This window comes from Chiloscyllium plagiosum, chromosome 13 (genome assembly GCF_004010195.1).
Source record: "Chiloscyllium plagiosum isolate BGI_BamShark_2017 chromosome 13, ASM401019v2, whole genome shotgun sequence".
NCBI classification, from domain to species: domain Eukaryota; kingdom Metazoa; phylum Chordata; class Chondrichthyes; order Orectolobiformes; family Hemiscylliidae; genus Chiloscyllium; species Chiloscyllium plagiosum.
Genome location: NC_057722.1, coordinates 3,620,964 through 3,635,347, shown reverse-complemented (window position 1 = coordinate 3,635,347; position 14,384 = coordinate 3,620,964). Strand labels below are relative to the sequence as shown.

At 43.6% G+C, this 14,384-nt stretch overlaps 1 protein-coding gene across 6 annotated transcripts in view; it reads right to left on the bottom strand.

The window, feature by feature from the left end:
- LOC122555682 (solute carrier organic anion transporter family member 2A1-like) overlaps positions 1-14,384 on the bottom strand; it is a 112,449-nt gene that overhangs the window by 18,796 nt on the left and 79,269 nt on the right. For all 6 annotated transcript variants that reach the window (XM_043701691.1, XM_043701695.1, XM_043701693.1 and 3 more), the window contains one exon: positions 9,198-9,279. In XM_043701691.1, coding sequence (XP_043557626.1) covers positions 9,198-9,279 — 82 coding nt within the window. The remainder of the gene's footprint in view (positions 1-9,197; positions 9,280-14,384) is intronic.

The following is a 14,384-nucleotide window of genomic DNA, read 5'->3' as shown; positions in this document are numbered from 1 at the left end:
AACTAGGATGAGGTGGGGGAAGGGGAAATGAGGAAACTGTTGAAGTCCACATTGATGCCCTGGGGTTGAAGTGTTCCGAGGCAGAAGATGAGGCGTCTGGTGGTGAGGGAGCGGCAGTAGAGGAGGCCCAGGACCTGCATGTCCTCGTCAGAGTGGGGGGGGGGTGGGATTGAAATGTTCAGCCACGGAATGTTGGGGTTGATTGGTGCAGGTGTCCCCGAGATGTTCTCTGAAGCGCTCTGCGAGTAGGCGTCCAGTCTCCCCAATGTAGAGGAGACCGCATCGGAAGCAATGGATACAGTAAATGATGTGTGTGGAAGTATGAGAAAACCTGGTCCCTTTAATCTGCTCTGGCGCTATGAGGCAGCAGTGCTAACCACTGTGCCACCGTGCCGCCCACTCTGTCAAGTCCTTAAAAATCCAGTATGTCTCATGACTTCACATCTCGTTCTACTAAATTCCTATCCCATCACAGTTTTTCTTTTAACCTCCCTTATAATCTCTCTGTCCAGCTAAGCCAAGGCTGACACTCCCTTGATGAACCATCATTCTCCTCAGTGCAGTCAGAATGGGCCAACTGGCCTTCTTCTCTGTCCTTACACTTCTGATTATCTGAGATCTATCAGAATTCAAAATTGGATGAATATGTGTGACTGACCCCTGCACCACTTTCTTGATTGCTTGGTAGGTACATATTCTCTTTTTCCCTGAGTACTCTGAAGCTGAGGGGTGACCACATGTGCAGTCTACAAGCCTCTCAATCTTTTGCACATAACACAGTCAACCTAGCTACTTCCTGACTTCCAAAACCAGGATCTCGATCTGTAGTAGCTGACTAGTAGCTTCCTGCAGATGTGGTTCTCCAGGTTACAGGAAAATCCTGTAAAATGGACCAGGAAATGCACTCATACCAGTCAGAGCAGTCATACCATTCCTGTATTGATAAAATAAATGCTTAAAAGTATAATAGAAGGTTTTTTTTCCTGCTGTTATCAATTATCCCCACTTAATTCTTACTTTCAAATTCAAGTTATATATTTTAATTTCTCAACTTCACACAGAGCTCACAAACCAGAATACAGAAGCATGAAAGCCAGACCATAAAGCCCATAAATGAAGGGAAGGCAACAGCCTTGTCACTCGACGATTAATCCAGAAACTCAGCTAATGTTCTAGAGACCTGAGTTCAAATCCTGCTAATGTCGGAATTTGAATTAAATAAACATATCTGGAAATAAGAATCTAATGATAACCATGAACCATTGTCAATTATTGGGGAAAAACCCATCTGGCTTACTAATTCCCTCCAGGGAAGGAATTCTGCCATCCTCATCTACATGTAAAGGGTGGCACGATGGTTCAGTAGTTAGCTCTACTGCCTCACAGTGACAAGGACCTGGGTATGCTTCCACCTTCGGGCTACTGTCTGCATTACACGTTCTCCCTTGTCTGCATGGGTTTCCTCTGGGTGCTCTGGTTTCCTCCCACAGTCTAAAGATATGCAGGTTAGGTAAATGGATCTTGCTCTATTGCCCAGTGATATGTAGGTTAGTTGGATCATTCATGCAAATGCAAGATTACAATGAATAAGATCAAGGGAGGGAATGGGGGAATAGGTCTGGGTAAGATGCTTTTTGGATGGTGAGTGCAGACTTGATGGGTCAAATGGCCTGTTACTGTTCTGTAGGGATTCTGTGTGACTCGAGACCAACAGCAATGTGGTTGACTCTGAAATGGCCTATGAAGCCACTCAACTGTATCAATCATTGAAACTGGACAGACCACCTGATATCGGTCTACACAGGGGAAGTATCCTGCAAACCCTGTAAAGTCCTCCTTACTAACACTCTGGGCTCGTGCCAGAATTGGGAGAGATGTCTCACAGACTAGGCACGCAACAGACTGACCTAGTCTGACTCAGAATTATACCTTACAGAAAATTTCCCAAACATCACTATCTCTACATATGTCTTGTCCCATAGGCAGGGAAGACCTAGCAAAGGTAGTAGCACAATGGTATATATTGACAGGAGAGAGTTGCACTCGGAGTCCTCAACATTGATTCTGGACCCAATGAAGTCTCACGATTTCAGGTTAAACCTGGGTAAAGAAACCTTTTGTTGATTATTATTCCCTTGGTTGATGAATCATACTCCAGGTTGAAGAATACTTAAAGCACTGAAAGTGGCAAGGGTTCGTAATATACTCTGGATGAGGGATTTCAATGTCTGCTACCAAGAGCAGTGCTACTGATTGAACTGCTTGGGTCCTAAAGGACTAGATTGGGTCTGCAGCAGGTGATGAGGGAACCAGCAACAGGGATAAACATACTTGAATTCATCCCTTCCAGTCTGTTTGCAGCAGATGAATCTGTCAATGACAACACCAGTTGTTGTGGTGGTATAGTTCTGCTTTCACACTGAGAATACCTTCCATTATACTGTGTGGAACAATCATTGTATTAAGTAGGACACTCTTTGAACAGATCTAGAAAGAAGCCTAGGCATCTATGAGGTGGTGTGGGCCATCAACAACAGCAGACTTGTATTCCAGCTCAATCTGCAATCTTCTGGTCTTGCATATCCCCCATTTAACCATTATCATTAAGTCAGGGGATGCACCCTAGTTCAATGGAGAGTGCATGCCTATAAATGAAGTGTCAACCTGGTGAAGCTACCAAACAGGGCTATGCATACCAAGCAGTAAGTGATAGATAAACCTAAGCAATGCACAACCAATGGATCAGATGTAAGCTTTGCAATTCTGCCACATCCAGTCGTGAATAATTAAAAAATTAATCTAGGTGGCGCTCAATGAATGAACCTAACACAGAAATCCAACAGATCAGGCTGAAACATTCACAGCAATCTTCAGTCAGAATGCCAAGTGGATGGTCTATCTTAAATATGCCACACTTCCCCCTCTTTTACCATCTTCTCTGACCTTTGCTCTAAGTAAGAACAGAGAAGATGGTAAAAGAGGGGGAGTTGTCACATTATTAGTCAAGGACATCATTACAGTGGCAGAAAGGACGTATGAGGACTCATCTACTGAGGTAGTATGGGTTGAGGTAAGAAACAAGAAAGGAGAGGTCACCCTATTGGGAGTTTTCTATAGGCCTCCGAATAGTTCCAGAGATGTCAAGGAAAGGACAACAAAGATAATTCTGGACATGAGTGAATGTAACAGGGTAACGGTTATGGGGAACTTTAACTTTCCAAGTATTGACTGGAAATATTGACTGTTCAAGTACTTTAGATGGCTCAGTTTTTGTCCAATGTGTGCAGTAGGGGTTTCCTGACACAGTATATAGACAGGCCAACAAGGGGCGAGGCCATTTTGGATTTGGTACTGGGGAATGAACCCAGCCATGTGTTAGATTTGGAGGTAGGTGAGTACTTTGGTGATAGTGGCCACAATTCGGTTATGTTTAGTTTAGTGATGGAAACGGATAGGTATATATGGCAGGGTAAGAGTTATAGCTGGGGGAAAGGCAATTATGGTGTGATTAGGCAAGATTCAGGATGTATAGGATGGGAAAGGAAACTGCAAGGGGTGGGCACAATTCAAATGTGGGGCTTGTTCAAGGAACAGCTCTTGTGTGTCCTTGTTAAGTATGTACCTGTCAGGCAGGGAGGAAGTTGTCGAGCAAGGGAGCCATGGTTTACTAAACAATTTGAATCTCTTGTTCAAGAGGAAGAAGAGGCTTATGTCAGGATGAGATGTGAAGGCTCAGTTAAGGCACTTGAAAGTTACAAGTGAGCCAGGAAAGACCTAAAGAGAGAGCTAAGAAGAGCCAGAAGGGAACATGAGAAGTAGTTGGCAGATAGGATCAAGGAAAACCCTAAGGCTTTCTATAGGGATATCAGGAATAAAAGAAAGACTACAGTAAGATGAGGGCCAATCAAGGATAGTAGTGGGAAGTTGTGCATGGAGTCAGAGGAGATAGGGGAAGTGCGAAATTAATATTTTTCATCAGTATTCACACTGGAAAAAGACAACATTGTCGAGGAGAATACTGAGATACAGGTTACGAAACCAGATGCGATTGAGGTTCACAAGAAGAAGTGTTAGCAATTCTGGAAAGTGTGAAAATAGCTACATCCCCTGGGCCGGATGGGATTAATCCTAGGATTCTCTGGAAAACCAGGGAGGAGATTGCAGAGCCTTTGGCTTTGATCTTTATGTTGTCGTTGACTAGAGGAATACTGCCAGAAGACTGGAGGATAGCACATGCTGGCCCCATGTTCAAGAAGGGCAGTAGAGATAACCCTGGTGATTATAGACCAGTGAGCTTTACTTCGGTTGTGGGCAAAATGTTGGAAAGGATTGGAAGAATAGGATTTATCTTCATCTAGAGAGGAATAAGTTGATTAGGATGTACCAACACAGTTTTGTGAATCATAAGTTGTGCTTCACAAACCTTATTGAGTTCTTTGAAATGGTGACCAAACAGGTGGATCAGGGTAAAGCGGTTGATGTGGTGGATATGGATTTCAGTAAGGTGTTTGATAAGGTTCCCCATGGTAGGCACAAAATATGGAGGCATGGGATTGTGAGTGATTTAGCGGTTTGGATCAGAAATTTGCTCGCTGAAAGAAGACAGAGGGTGGTGGTTGATGGGAAATGTTCATCCTGGAGTTCAGTTACTAGTGGTGTCCTGCAAGGATCTGTTTTGGGGCCACTGCTGTTTGTCATTTTTATAAATGACCTTAATGAGTGCTTAGAAAGATGGGTTAGTAAACTTGCATATGACACTAAGGTCAGTGGAGTTTTGGATAGTGCCAAAGGACGTTGCAGGTCACAGAGGGACGTAGAGAAGCTGCAGAGATGTGGCAAATGGAGTTTAATGCAGAAAAGGGTGAGGTGATTCACTCTGGAAGGTCTAACAGGAATGCGGAGTACTGCGCTAATGGTAAGAAACTTGGTAGTGTAGATGAGCAGAGATATCTCTGTGTCCATGTACATAGATCCCTGAAAGTTGACACGCAGGTTAATAGGGTTGTTAAGAAGGTATATGGTGTGTTGGTGTTTATTGGTAGAGGGTTTGAGTTTTGGAGCTACAAGCTTATGCTGCAGCTGTATAAATCACTTGGAGGATTGCATACAGTTCTGGTCACCGCATTATAGGAAGGATGTGGAAGCTTTGAAAAGAGTTCAGAGGATATTTACCAGGATGTTGGGCGGTATGGAGGGAAGGTCTTGTGAGGAAAGGCTGTGGGACTTGAGGCTGCTTTCATTAGAGAGAACAAGATTGAGAGGTGACTTAATTGAGACATCCGCCAGGACCACTCAGCTCTTGAGTTCATTACTACCTTGGTTCAGCCTGGAACTCCACCAATAAACACATTGATTTGGACCCCATTTATCAATCTCTGAGAAAAATGACCAGAAATAATATCATCCACCTTAACAAACAAAGACATGTAAATAGAAAGTGGGACAGATCACCAGCACTTCACCGGTGGCTCACTGATGATGTTACCTAGCTTGGTGATGAAATGTCTGAGAACAAACCTACCAGCTCAGTGAGCAAACATACAACCTGAACCTCAACCTGAGCTATGAATCTTCTCAAAAATTGCAAACACCAATGAATGCAATACACTCAAACTAGCCCGAAGATGGGAAAGCAACGCCATCTGACTGAGCACTACCCATGAACAACTGTATTTCCTACATGAATGCTTCAAGAAACAGGTATTACCAAAATGTCTGAAGTACAATCCACCTCTCAACACCCCACAAGCCAGAAGAATATCAAAACAGAACAGCCACAGAATGTTCCGAAAAATGATTAATGATGCTCACAACCAACTCCACAAATAGAAACAGGAAATTTTGTTGCCAAAAAACTTTGTACGCCAATGTGACTGACCAGGAATGAACAAACATATTAGAAAAATCCATCAGCATCAAAAAACAGCAGACTAAGAAAATGAAAATAAAAACTATCCCTACAAGAAAAACTGGACAAAAGAACAACACAGGCAATTCAAAAGCTTGGATTAGGAACTTATCAGACCAACCACTAATTGACACAGAAAAAGCTGTCCTAGTAAGAGGGACACACAACAACTACAGATGTGGACAAAAAGGGCATCCTAGCAGCATTGGAATCAATCCTAAAAGATAAAGGATTCACAGAAGAAACCCAAGAGACCATCAGACAGACAGTAGCACCAACACTAAGCAAGAAGAAGAAAGGAAAGCCCAAGAAGGACTCAGAATACTCAGAAACATTGTAATCCTACTTGCAGATACAGGGCTCTTGACCATCATCCTGAACAGAACACAATACATTGAAAAGGTGAACTCACTGCTCACAGATACCGACACCTACCAATAGGTGGTGATAGACCCAACTCCACAACCAAAAAAAACGTTTCACAGCATCTCTGAAAAAATTCCATAAATCAGGCAAAATTAACAAGACAGATCTCCTCAGATCCATAGTGTCACACCCCTGCACAAAGACATTCAGACTAGCAAAGGAACTTCACCATCAACTGAAATACCTAGTAGAAGACTCATGCCACTCCATCCACTCTAGCTAGGAATTCCTGAACATCAAAGACACCAAGAGAGAAGAGGACAAAGCCATGGTCTCCTTTGACACAGTGGCCCCATTCACATCAAGTAAAACCAGCCTGGCCAAAGTAACACTGACCTCACTACTAGATGAACCAATGACACAAACATCAGACAGCATCAACTCCATCAGCAAAGGTAGCATCCTCAATCTAGCAGACCTGTGCCTTACTACCCACTTCATCTTCAATGACAAGACCTACAAACAAATCAACCCATGGGATCACTAATATCAGGATTCTTAGCAGAAGCAGTAATACAGAGAACCGAACAAATAGCCCTCCTCACGATCCAACCCAAATGCTGTGTGGATAAAATGGAACAAATTAGAGGAAACCTATAATATCTTTAACAACATCCTTATTGCCATAAATTTCACAAAAGAGGAAGAGAACAACAGAGTCCCCTTCCTAGATGTCACAGTGGAGCGAACAATCAATGGAGAACTGCAGACCAGTGTCTACAGGAAAGCAACGTACACAGACCAGATACTCAACTACAGGAGCAATCATCCCAACACCCACAAATGGAGCTACATCAGGGAATTATTTAAACAGGCCACAACACATTGCAGCATCCAGGAACTATGAGCAGCAGCAGAAGAAGAAGAATACCTGTACAACGTATTCAAGAGCAATGGGTACCCGATAAGCACAGTCAGCCGCTTCTTAAACAACAAACCCAAAAAAGAAGACACAATATGCCCAGAGATTCTAGCCACATTACCATACATCAAAGACAATGCAGAGATGAATACCAGACTACTCCAACCCCTTGGCATCATGGTAGCCCACAAACCTACCAACACACTGAAACAGCTACTGATGAATCTAAAGGACTCTGTAACAACCAGCAAAACTAATGGTTTACAAAAACATACCCTGCAAGGACTGCAACACGACATCGGACAGATAGGCAGGAAACTAGCCACAAGGACACATGAACATCAACTAGCCACCAAAAGAAATGACTCACTATCACTAGTATCCTTACACACAGACAAAGAAGGACATCATTTCAACTGGGACAACACATCCATCCTAGGATAGGCTAAAAAGAGACATGCACTGGCCTCACATTCAAACTGGAACTCCATCAATAAATGTATTGAATTGAACTCCATTTACCAACCTCTGAGAACAAGAACCAGAAATGATAGCACCCACCTTAACAGACTAAGACACACAAATAAAAAGTGGGGCAGAACACCAACGCTTCACCGGAGGTTCACTGATGATGTAACCGAGCATGGTGACGAAATGTCTGAGAACAAACCTACCAGCTCAGCGAGCAAACCTACAACCTGAACCTCAGCCTGAGCTACAGATCTTCTCAAAAATCATATGGACAAAAGAGCAGTTTTACAGAGGTAAAGTGAGAGTGGCAGCCCTTGACATCAAGGATATACTTGACTGAGACTGGCATCAAAGAGTTCGAGCAAAGCTGGAGTTATTGGCAATCAGCTGCAAACTCTGATGGTTGGAGTCATACCTGGCACATAGGAAAATGTTGGAGGTCAGTCATCTCAACCTCAGGGCACCTCCACTGGAGTTCCTCTAGTATTCAGCCAAGCCACCTTCGGCAACTTCTTCAATGACCTTCTCTCCATCATAAGTTCAGAAATGGAGATGTGCAATTATTGGTGAACAACAATCAGCACCATTTACGACTCCTCAGATGCTGAAGCAGTCCATGTTCAAATGCAACAACATCAGGACAATATCCAGGCTTGGGCTGTGAAGTGGCAAGTAACATCCATGCAACACAAAATCCAGGCAATGACTATCTCCAGATGATAAAGTTTAACCACTGCCACATGACATTCAACCACTGAATCTTCCATTGCCAACGTCCTGGGGACATATAATTGACTAGAAATACAACTGAACTCAAAGATGTGCAGGTTGCTGGATTGGCTGAGATAGATTGCCAATAGTGTCCAGTGATGTGTAGGCTAATAGGTTAGCCATGGGAAATGCAGGGTTGTAGGGATAGGGTAAGTTGGGTGAGGGGAAACTGGGTCTGGGTGAGATGGTCTTTGGAGGATTGATGTGGACCTGATGGATTGAATGGCCTGGTTCTACATTGTTGGCATTCTATGATTCTATGAAACTCCATGGGTCTGACATCCATAGTTCTTTATTTCTTTTATTTTATAGTTGTCTTCTATTAGTTATCCAATACTATCTTCAATACCACCTTATCAAATGTGTGCAAGCCTGTAAGCACACAAACTAGATTATGGAGAAAGCCAGAAGTGTAGCCCCGCTTCATCATCTGACAAAGGAGCAGCGCTCCGAAAGCTTGTGATTTCAAGTAAACCTGTTGGATGATAACCTGTTGTCGTGTGAGTTCTGCCTTGTCCACCCCAGCCCAATACCGGCACCTCCACATCATAGCTTGCGGAAAGCATGCAAACCAGATCCAATCCAGAGCAGAGACATCACAAAACAGGGCAGAGAATTCCTAAGTTGCCGTTTCCAGATATCAGAGCAGAAACTATACAAAGGACAGCAGAATTGTAGCTATCAGCTGCTGCTTTGATAGACAAGACAGGATCAAGGTAGACTCACATATTTGTTCAAAATGTCTTCAACTTGACTTACTCTTGATGAATTCTTTGAGTGACATTTCTTCCATTTTTTGTTCGTCCATCTCACTTAGCATATCAGCCTCGCTTCCTGACTTCTACAAAACAAAGTTGTGAGATCTGAAGATTAAATACCCAAAATGAGAAATGACCTAGGATGAAATGTAGAAATGAAATGAGACAGACCTAACCTGGCAGTGAATGCATATCCCTTCAATCCTTCCTTGCATAAACGTTAAAATGTTTTTCTCAATGATAGCTTTAAATATCAGAGCGTAAATTTGTTTCATCCTTTTCTCGGATATCACAATTTGTGATCTGCCTGAATCAAACTATGGCCACAACACACAAAGCCCAAGCTGTCCTCATTTAAATGATTCCTGAGAACTGAACTATGTCACTGACTGCACCATAACCAGGACCCCAGCAGCAACTGAGAAAAGTATGACCTGCAACACACTTCCAGTTCTGAAAAGTTTTTTTGTCTTTCAGTCGCCTCATTGGGAATTAGAACAGTGGGAATGGACGTTAGGACATTTGAATGTTCCTCCTGCAGAATGTGGGAAGTAAGGGTCACCAGTAGTGTCCCTGCTGACTGCGTCTGTGGGAAGTGTACCCAACTCCAACTCCTTGAAAACCACATTAGGGAACTGGAGCTGGAGCTGGATGAACTTCAGATCATTCGGGAGGCGGAGGGGGTTGTTGAGAGGAGTCACAGTGAGGTCGTCACACCTCAGGTAAAAGGAGGAAGTAGATGGGTTACAGTCAGTGGATGGAAAGGGAACTGGCAGGTAGTGCAGGGAACCCCTGTGGTCATTTCCTTCAACAGAAAATATACCATTTTGGATACTGTTGGAGGGACAACTTACCAGGGCTAATCAATGGGGCACAGAGTCTGTCCCTGTTGATCAGAAGGGAAGGGGGAAGAGGAACAGAGCATTAGTCACTGGGGACAGATGGGAGGTTCTGTGGGAATGAGAGAGTCTCACATTTGGTGCGTTGCCTCCCAGGTGCCAGGGTTCGTGATGTCTCTGATTGTGTTTTTGGGATCCTTGAGGAGGCGGGGGAACAGCCCCAAGTCATGCTCCACATAGGCACCAACGACATATGTAGGAAGAGAATACTTTAAAGAACAAACTTTAAAGACCCAGTACAATCCATGGACAAAACCAACGTCATCTACAAAATTCCATACAAGGACTGCCACCAACACTATGTAGGACAAACAGAAAGAAAGTTAGCCACCAGGATACACGAACACCAGCTAGCCACAAAAAGACACGACCCTCTCTCCCTCATAGCCCTACACATGGATGAAAAAAACCACCATTTCGACTGGGACAACACATCTATCCTGGGACAGGCTAAGCAAAGACATGCCAGAGAATTCCTAGAGGCCTGGCACTCCAACCACAACGCCATAAACAAACACATAGATCTAGATACCATCTATCAACCTCTCAGAAAGCGAACAGGAAATGACATCACCATAACCCCAGGAACCCCATCCAGGACAAACATATAAATAGAAAGCAGGAGACAACAGCTTCGCTTCACTTGGAGGTCGCCACTGATGATGTTACCTAGCCAGGTAACGAAACGTCTGGATATCAAACCTACAGTTCAGCGAGCAAACCTACATCCTAGAGAAAGAGGAGTTGAATACGTGGCTGCACAGATGGTGCCGAAGAGAGGATTTTGGTTTTCTGGATAATTGGGGCTCTTTCTGAGGCAGATGGGACCTCTAAAAAGAGGATGGTTTTCACCTGAACCAGAGAGATACCAATATCCTGGAGGGCAAATTTGTTCATGCTCTTCGGGTGCATTTAAACTAATTTTCAGCAGGAAGATGGGAACCTAAATTGTTGCTCGAGTATACAGGATGATTAGAGTCGTGAAGTCAGAAATGAGATTTCAAGATCACAAGAAGACACTGACAGGCAGGAAAGTGGTTTGAAGTGTGTCTACTTCAACACCAGGAGCATCAGGAATAAAGTAGGCAAACTTGCAGCATGGGTTGTTGCGTGGTACCTTGATGTTGTGGTCATTTCAGAGACATGAGTACAGCAGGGACAGGAAAGATTATTGCAAGTTCCGGAAGCTAGATGTTTCAGTAAGAACAGAGAAAATGGTAAGACAGAGGGTGGTGTGGCACTGTTAGTCAAGGACAGTATTATGGTGGCAGAAAGGACATATGAGGACTCATCGACTGAGGTAGTATGGGCTGAGATTTGGAACAGGAAAGGAGAGGTTACTCTGTTGGGAGTTTTCTATAGGCCTCCAAATAGTTCCAGAGATGTCAAGGAAAGGATAGCAAATGCCTCATAGCGCCAGAGACCCAGGTTCAATTCCCGCCTTAGGCGACTGACTGTGTGGAGTTTGCACATTCTCCCAGTGTCTGCGTGGGTTTCCTCCAGGTGCTTCGGTTTCCTTCCACGGTCCAAAAATGTGCAGGTTAGGTGATTTGGCCATGCTAAATTGCCCGTAGTGTTAGGTGTAGGGGAATGGGTCTGGGTGGGTGCACTTCGGTGGGTCGGTGTGGACTTGTTGGGCCGAATGGCCTGTTTGCACACTGTAGTAATCTAATCTAATAATTCTGGACATGAGTGAGAGTAACAGGGTAGTTGTTAGGAGGGCTTTTACTTTCAAAATATTGACTGGGAATACAATAGTTCAAGTACTTTAGATGGGTCAGTTTTTGTCCAGTGTGTGCAGGAGGGTTTCCTTACACAATATGTAGACAAGCCAACAAGGGGTGAGGCCACATTGGATTTGATACTAGGTAATGAACCCAGCAAAGTGTTAGATTTGGAGGTAAGTGAGCATTTTGGTGATAGTGACCACAATTTGGTAATATTTACTTTAGTGATGGAAAGGAATAGGTATATACTGCAGGGCAAGTCTTATTGCTGGGGGAAAGGCAATTATGATGTGATTAGGCAAGATTTAGAATGCATAGGATTGGGAAGGAAACTACAGGGAATGGGCACAGTTGAAATGTGGAGCTTATTCAAGGACCAGCTACTGTGGGTCCTTAATAACTATGTACTGGTTAGGCAGGAGGACGTTGTTACGCACGGAAGCCGTGGCTTACTAAAAACATTGAATCTCTTGTCAAGAGGAAGAAGAAGGCTTACTTTTGCTATAAATTCTGTGTCTTACAATTGTGTCCTCCACAACCACCTGATGAAGTAGCGGTGCTCTGAAAACTAGTGCTACCAATTAAACCTGTTGGAATATAACCGGGTGTTGTGTGATTTTTAACTTTGTACATCCCAGTCCAACACCGGCATCTCCAAATTATGACAGGATGAGATGTGATGGCTCATTTAGGGTGCTTGAGAGTCACACGTTAGCCAAGAAAAACTGAAAGAGAGAGCTAAGAGAAGCCAGGAGGGGACATGAGAAGTTGCTGGCAGATAGGATCAAGGAAAACCCTAAAGCTTTCTATAGGTATATCAGGAATAAAGAATGACTCGAATAAGATTAGGGCCAATGGGAATGGGAAATTGTACATGGAGTCAGAGGAGATAGGAGAAGCGCTGAATGAAAATTTTTCGTCAGTATTCACACTAGAAAAAGACAATGTGATCGAGGAAAATACTGAGATATAGGCTACTAGTCTAGACAGGTTTGATGTTCACAAGGAGGTGGTGTTAGCAATTCTGGAAAGTGTAAAAATAGATAAGTCCCCTTGGCCAGATGGGATTTATCCTAGGATTCTCTGGGAAGCCAGGGAGAAGATTGCCGAGCGTTTGGCTTTGATCGTTATGTCGTCATTGTCTACAAGAATAGTGTCAGAAACTGGAGGATAGCAAATGTTGTTCCCTTATCGAGAAGAGGAGTAGAGACAATCCTGGAAATTGTGACCCTTACTTCACTTGTGGGTAAAGTGTTGGAAAGGGTTATAAGAGATAGGATTTATAATAATGTAGAGATTAATAAGTTGATTAAGAATAGTCAACACTGTTTTGTGAAGAGTAGGTCATGCCTCACAAACCTTACTGAGTTCTTTGAGAAGGTGACCAAACAGGTGGATGAGGGTAATGTGGTGTATATGGATTTCAGTAAGGGATTTGATATGGTGCCCCACAGTAGACGATTGCACAAAATACAGAGGCATGGAATTGAGGGTGGTTTAGTGGTTTGGATCAGAAATTGGCTAGCTGAAAGATGACAGAGGATGGTGGTTGATGGGAAATATTCATCCTGGAGGTCAGTTACTAGGGGGGTACCGCAAGGATCTGTTTTGGGTCCACTGTTGTTTGTCATTTATACAAATGACCTGGATTAAGAGGGTAGAAGGATGGGTTAGTAAATTTGCAGATGACACTAAAGTCGGTAGAGTTGTGGATAGTGACAAAGGATGTTGTAGGTTACAGAGGGACATAGATAAGCTGCAGGGCTGGGAAGTGGCTAATGGAGTTTAATGCGGAAAATAATGAGGTGATCCACTTTGGAAGGGGTAAAAGGAATGCAGAGTAATGGGCATATGGTAAAATTCTTGGGAGTGTATATGAGCAGAGAGATCTTGGTGTCTTGGTACATAGATCCCTGAAAGTTGCCACCCAGGTTGACAAGGTTGTTAAGGCAGCGTACAGTGTGTTAGCTTTTATTGGTCGGGGCATTGAGTTTCAGAACCATGAGGTCATGCTGTACAAAACTCTGGTGCGGATGCACTTGGGGTATTGCGTACAGTTCTGGTCACCGCATGAAAGGAAGGATGTTGAAGCTTTTGAAAGGGTGCAGAGGAGATTAACTTGGATGTTGCCTGGTATGGAAGGAAGGTCTTGTGAGGAAAGGCTGAGGGACTTGTGGCTGTTTCTGTTAGATAGAAGGTTGAGAGGTGCCTTAATTGAGACATATAAGATAATCAGTGGATTAGATAGGGTGGACACTGGGAGCCTTTTTCCTCAGATGGTGATGGCTAGCATGAGGGGGCATAGCTTTAAATTGAGGGGTGATAGATAGGTAGTTTCTTTACTCAGAGAGTAGTAAGGGCGTGGAACACACTGCCTGCAACGATAGTAGACTCACCAACTTTAAGGGCATTTAAATGGTTGTTGAATAGGCATATGGATAACAATGGAATAGTGTAGATTAGATGGGTTTCAGATTGGTTTCACAGGTCAGTGCAACATCAAGGGCCGAAGGTCCTGTACTGCACTGTAATGTTCTATGTTCTAAAAGCAGTCTCATTAAC